Raw genomic sequence first — 6391 nt, forward strand, 5'->3', positions numbered from 1 at the left:
GCCACTTACTTTTTATAGTGGATTTGCTTTTGCCCATCAAATTCAGAATGCAACTTCCTGTATTTGTGTGTTTATATAAAATTAAGGTTAATTGTTGGAAGTTAGTTGATTAAAATTAAGGTTTTGTGACTAGCATTTAATAGATTACTATGAACTACTTTGATAGTTGGAACTTAGTTGATTAAAGGGCTTGTTTAATTGGAAAAATGACTTTTTTCATATATGAGCCTTGCAGCAGCCAACAACCTTTAAACTTCCCCACTATCCCACCTTCATTAATGCTACTTCATGTCCCGTGCATCTCGCTACCACACACTTCCAAATTTTTCACACACTGCCACTACTGCCGTAGCACAGTATCAGTAATTTTTCATCTTCTCATTCACTACAGGAAAAAGAAATAAGCAAAACCCTTCAAAAGGAAGTTGCTTTTTTCTCCATTGATGCCAAAGATCTGAGCTTTAGCTCGATGTCTCAACGCCGACACTAGGATCAAGTGAAAAAACCAATCCTTTTCTTGCAAAGTCAAGTTCAAATTCAAGAATTATGCATGGGCTTAGCCGCCTGAGCAACGGGGTGAGCTCTTTATCTCCACCGTCGTCCCCTCGGCACCGTGGCAGCCGCGGCAAGACCACCAGCTCCCCCACCACCGGTGGATGCGGTGGTGGCGCGGGGAGTTTCCGTGTTGTTGGTGGTGGTGGTGGGAGGGCGGAGTTCAAGAATGTGGTGGAAAGATTTGGATATTTCTTGATTTCAGCAATGTATAGGAGAAGAGGGGTGCTTTTGTTTGCTCCCTTGTTGTACATCTCTGGGATGCTTATGTATATGGGCATATTCGGGTTTGATGCTGTGAATAATATTAGTAATGGAGCTCGTGATGTGGTCGGGCCGGGTTCCGTGTACCGGAGTCCTCAGGTTTTCGAGAAGCTATGGCCTTTCATGGAGGCTGAAAATCGAAGCTCTAATACGGTGATTTCTGCTTGTCGGTCGTTTTAACTTAGTTTCTAGTTTTGTTGGTAGCATAACTGTTGCATTGTAAGTAGTGATTATGTCCTCAGCTACATTTTTGGGAGTTTTTGGGTGATATTATATGGTTTCATCGACTGTTATGAGGACGATTTCGTTGAAAATCCAATGCATCGGGGAGTTCTAATTTTTCTGATTCTTCTTTTAAGTTAGCTGAGAAAAGATAAGCCTTGTATGAAGAGGTAGAGTGGTTTGTCTATGAGTAACTTTGCATACCAAAATGTAAATTTTTAGTCATTGGGTTATATTTCTTTTAGTTAGATTCAGTCATAAATGTTTAATCCGGATATGGCATTGCTACCATTTAGGAAACTAAGGTTGTTTAAGATGAGGTGTTGATGTTAGGATTTTGGCAATTGAGTATGGCATTTATGAAATCAGCAACTTTACACCTCGACACTCTAGTATTCTTTTGCATTAAACTGAAGTTTGCTGATCAGTGGACAAAATTATAGTATTTCCAGGAAGTATGATGCTATTTATAACTTAATTTGATGAATTGGGCATGGGGTTTAGTTCTGGAGTTTTGGGTCAGGTGCCATAAGCACAGATATAATATGACTGCAGACGTAGGGGATGACAGTTGAGCAGAGTAATTTTAGGAAAATTGCTCGCTTTATGATAAAGACTGAGTTTTTGTTCTAATAGCAGTTTGATTAATAAGAAATCATTGGTTAAAATGGCAAGTTGAGATGAGGGAGTGATACAAATTAAAATTTGTGGTGCTAAAACTAGCTTTTCCAATGGCTTCCTTAGACATTCATTTCTTTGATTTTGCGGAAGTTTGGCTAATATGCATGCATATCAATCATTTAAATCCATGACATCAATAATTTCTGACTCTTGTAATTTGCTGCCATGTTGTCTGCAGTTAATGAATGTTTGGAATCCAAAGTTGCGTCAAGGTTGGAAGCCTTGTATCAAACAGACTGTTATCCAATCAGGTTTGTAGCAAGAATATAATCTTTTAGTCTATCAGAAGTTCTGTGTTGCAAGTGTGTTGCTTTCTTGGCAAGGTTCTTTTGGTGGTTGTGTCTTGTAATAGCATATGATTTTGCATTGGCCATGTGGTGGTTCGGCCACCATTGAGACATGTACTTTTGAATTAAACAAAATTCTCTCCCGTGGCATGATGGAGCTGGCAGATTTCAAATTATATTTAATAATAAATCTTTTCAGAATAAATTTTGAGTACAATCACGTGTCCAACTAAACACACTGTGTTTGCTTGTGCATGAACGTACAGACTCTCATTCGTTTTTCCATTATTTATGTATGCTTTGGAACATTCTTGCTTCTTTGCCCTTCTCAAGCTATAACAACATCCTTTTATCATTTTATCATTATATGAGAACTTCAACATTATTGTAGTTTCTGTAGTCTGTATCAGATTAACAATAACCTGCCATTCTTTTGTTATTTTAACTAACCTGCTGATGTAATGAGTTTAACTTTTGTGCATGAAGGATTGTCAGAGTTTCCAAAGTCAAACGGTTTCCTAATAATTGAAGCAAATGGTGGGTTGAACCAACAACGATTATCGGTATGTCTAACTCTAGTAAATATTGGCCCATATGGCATTAAGCACTTAAATGTGGTGCTTTGTTATCCAGCATTTCATGAGAACGCGATCGGAGTATCATATCTATGACCTTCAGTTGCTGATAATTTTTCCCTTTTTGGTTACAGATATGTGATGCAGTGGCGGTGGCAGGTTTGCTGAATGCTACCCTTGTTATTCCCATATTTCACTTAAATAGTGTTTGGCAAGATTCCAGGTGAGGATGAAAATCATAAGCGACAGATATAATCCGATAACTGGAACTGATGATAGTTGTGCATTTTCCAATATCTCTCTTTTGCTATAATTAGCCAGCCATGATTTGTCTTGTGAAATTGCTATCTTGGGTTTGGACATCGAATGCTAGTGGTCTGGATATCTGTCGACAGTCCCAGATTGCTGTCAGTTAATATTTCCTGTTGACAACCACATCAGCCAAATATTGCAACTGAATAAAATTTTGAAATACAAGTTTACTGCTATGCAAGCATCTTTTACTGTTGAATATGATTAGTGAAACAGAAAAGAACTCGTTCTTACCTAGAAATACATTGTCCACTGTTACTCTACATGATGAACCCCTGTGCAAATCTGCATATGGAAATGACTTCAGCCTTTGCACTTTATATCCCAAGTCTGTATGCATGCAGTTGCTTTATTTAGAGAAGTCTCTCCCCATTAATTGCGAATGAGTTCCTACGTTGTTTTGAAGTTGGTTAATCCTTTGTTGTTGGGATAAGAACAATAGTTTATTTATGCTCCCTTTTCGTTGCAGCAAGTTTGGGGATATTTTTGATGAAGAGTTCTTCATTTATGCGCTCAGAAATCATGTCAATGTGATTAGAGAACTTCCTGGGGATATACTCCACCAATTCGATAACAATATAAGCAACATAGTGAATTTGAGAGTAAAAGCATGGTCGAGCCCAAACTACTATCTCGAAAAGGTTCTGCCGAAGCTGGTGGAGTTGAAGTAATTATCTCTCACCTTTCCTGTTTCTATGATCTGTTTTCCTGTCTATGTTTTGAGAAAATGTTATAGAGCAATAGATATGATATGTAGATACGTGTTAATTTTAACTTTGTCCATGGCATGAACTTTCATATTTCTTATGAGAGAAGAACATGAATTTTTAGAACAATAATCCCTAGGTTGCAAGAGTATGCATATCTTTGTTCGTGATAACATGACAAACTTTTTTTAATGATCGTGGGACAGGGCTGTCCGTATTGCGCCTTTCTCTAACAGATTGGCTCATGCAGTGCCTCCATATATCCAAGGGCTTCGGTGCCTGTGCAATTTTGAAGCGCTTAGATTTTCAGAACCCATACGAATGCTAGCTGCTAAGATGGTTGATCGAATGGTTAAGAATAGTTCTAAAAGTGGGGGCAAATATGTGTCCGTACATCTCCGTTTCGAAGAGGTACTGCTCTGGAAAAATCATTATCATCATTAATATTATCCTTTTCAATTTATTTGACTACAACCACCTTTGACCTCCCAATGAAGGATATGGTTGCATTTTCGTGCTGCGTATTCGATGGCGGTGAAGAAGAAAAGCGTGAGATGGATATTGTTCGTGAAAGAAGTTGGAGAGGAAAATTTCGGAGAAGAGGTAGAGTAATAAGACCGGGTGCGAATCGTGTGGACGGGAAGTGCCCTTTAACACCATTGGAGGTATATGATACGGATTCATAAAATCTTAATTTCTGCTCCGTGAAGATGGTAACATGGCTAATGGGGAACTACATTGCACATTAAAGTCGGTACTAAGATCAACAGTTTTCTATTGTATTCTGCAGGTCGGAATGATGCTTAGGGGCATGGGATTCGATAACACAACCTCTCTTTACGTTGCTGCCGGAAAAATTTACAAAGTGGAAAAGCATATGGCTCCTCTAAAACAGATGTTTCCAGGTCTAGAAACAAAGGACTCACTGGCTTCCCCAGAAGAACTTGCTCCGTTTATGGTATACTTCTAAAGCTCTACGTTCAGAACTACAGTCGCCTTTCATGATGTTAAAGTCAAGATAATTATCTTGTTATACAGGGTCATTCATCGAGGTTGGCGGCTCTCGACTACACAGTTTGCCTCCATAGCGAAGTTTTTGTTACTACTCAAGGTGGTAATTTTCCCCATTTCTTGGTGGGGCATCGACGCTACTTTTACGAAGGACACGCCAAAACAATAAGACCTGATAAGAGAAAGTTAGCTCAGTTATTCGATAAACCAAGTATAAGGTAACCTGCACGCATCTATCTACGACTCTTTAGTTGTTTTTACGACTTTCTACAAAATATCGACTGCTTAGATTCTTGATTATTTGCAGATGGCAAGACTTTAAACGGCAATTACAGGACATGCTTCGTCATAATGACGTGAAGGGGAGTGAGCTGAGAAAGCCGAGCAACTCCCTCTACATGTACCCCATGCCGGATTGCATGTGTAGAAAATCAGATGCCCGAATCGAGTACAGTAACACCACGAAAACTACCTAATTTAAGCACAGAAATAGGTTTATAAAGGTCTTGACAAGCTCATGATAGTGTTATAACATCCATATAGCATTCAGTGATTAACTAATATAGCTGTAACATTCATACAACATTTGACTATATAGTTGTAGTAGATCAATTCTTTCCCCCTTACAGGATTTCTTGGTCTGCATCGTTGTTGTACGATCGACAGCTTTGTAATAGTCACTATATACGGTTGTTCTGTGTGTCAATGGAAATCATTCTTTTGTTGAGTGGAAGCCTTGAAGATGAAACTCACAGCCTGATTATGGCTATTGTCATCATCAACAATTGCAAGATCCAAACAAGGAACTATCTCTGTGGGAGGGGAGAAATCTTGCAGCCCTTTGATTGTGGAAGGGACAAGGATGCAATAATTTGAAGTGTTTGCCCATGTTGCATCAACTGTTCAATAATTGAACCTACTACAGCCCACAAATTACTCTTAAAAAATTGAAACGAGAATGGCAGCAAATGACAGCCAAGACTGGTCATCAAAATGTTTAAAAAAAAAAAGTCTGAAACCCTTAGCTGAAAACGATGTGAACCTAAATGCTGTTGGATAATTAGGTAGCCTATGCAATTTTGTAATAATTTTGTTCGTTAAAACTGTACGTACTTGCCAACCGATGTATATAATTTTCGACAGTAAGTTCAAGAAAACGTTAATTTTATCAAAATCCATATGCTCCCATTACATTTCATTCCGGATCAAATCGGGTGTTATATGTAATTAGTACTAAGGATCTTTAATTTCAACATCTCATATACAAAAACTATGTAATATTTAATTATAAAAAAAATATTATAAATTTAAAATATGGAATAATAAGTACGAAAGGAATTCCCTCCCCTCCCATGGCCACCCCATTTATTAAGGCAGATGAACAAACCCATGTGCCAGCATCTATCTTTAATGCTAATTGACTTAATAATCACTCTTGGTGATGTAAAATTTGTACAAGAACACGCACATATACGTGTATACAGAGTGTATAATCAAAAAAGATTATGTATATAGTGTAAAATAGAGTTGTATGTATATGTGGAGAGAGAGAGAGAGAGAGAATGGGAAGTGATATGTATAAAGTAAAAGCTACCTACCAAATCCAACCCCATCCATTAACTACTTGTCTTTCTCACCAACTTGGTCAAAATACCCCCCGTCTTCTTTTCTGTTTGTTACAAAACCTTCCAAACTACTGGCTACTCACCCTCTTTTATTTCTTTCTTTCAAGTCTCATCATCCATTGCCCACCCCTCACCCCCACCCCCACCCCCCACCC

At 38.2% G+C, this 6391-nt stretch overlaps 1 protein-coding gene across 1 annotated transcript; it reads left to right on the forward strand.

The window, feature by feature from the left end:
• On the forward strand, positions 241 to 5338 carry LOC105175656 (uncharacterized protein At1g04910). The gene is made up of 10 exons (XM_011098168.2): positions 241 to 969; positions 1898 to 1970; positions 2493 to 2569; positions 2716 to 2804; positions 3363 to 3560; positions 3807 to 4011; positions 4098 to 4265; positions 4391 to 4558; positions 4639 to 4829; positions 4919 to 5338. Exons 1-10 carry the CDS (start codon positions 547 to 549, stop codon positions 5085 to 5087), a joined length of 1761 nt encoding a protein of 586 aa, XP_011096470.1. The 5' UTR covers positions 241 to 546; the 3' UTR covers positions 5088 to 5338.

The sequence above is a fragment of the Sesamum indicum genome, linkage group LG2, assembly GCF_000512975.1.
Source record: "Sesamum indicum cultivar Zhongzhi No. 13 linkage group LG2, S_indicum_v1.0, whole genome shotgun sequence".
Taxonomy (NCBI): domain Eukaryota; kingdom Viridiplantae; phylum Streptophyta; class Magnoliopsida; order Lamiales; family Pedaliaceae; genus Sesamum; species Sesamum indicum.

Coding starts and splice junctions, on each gene's coding strand:
- LOC105175656 (XM_011098168.2), top strand. CDS start 547: ATGCATGGGCTTAGCCGCCTGAGCAACGGGGTGAGCTCTTTATCTCCA. Junction 970..1,897: donor AAAATCGAAGCTCTAATACG/GTGATTTCTGCT, acceptor TGTTGTCTGCAG/TTAATGAATGTTTGGAATCC. Junction 2,570..2,715: donor TGAACCAACAACGATTATCG/GTATGTCTAACT, acceptor TTTTGGTTACAG/ATATGTGATGCAGTGGCGGT.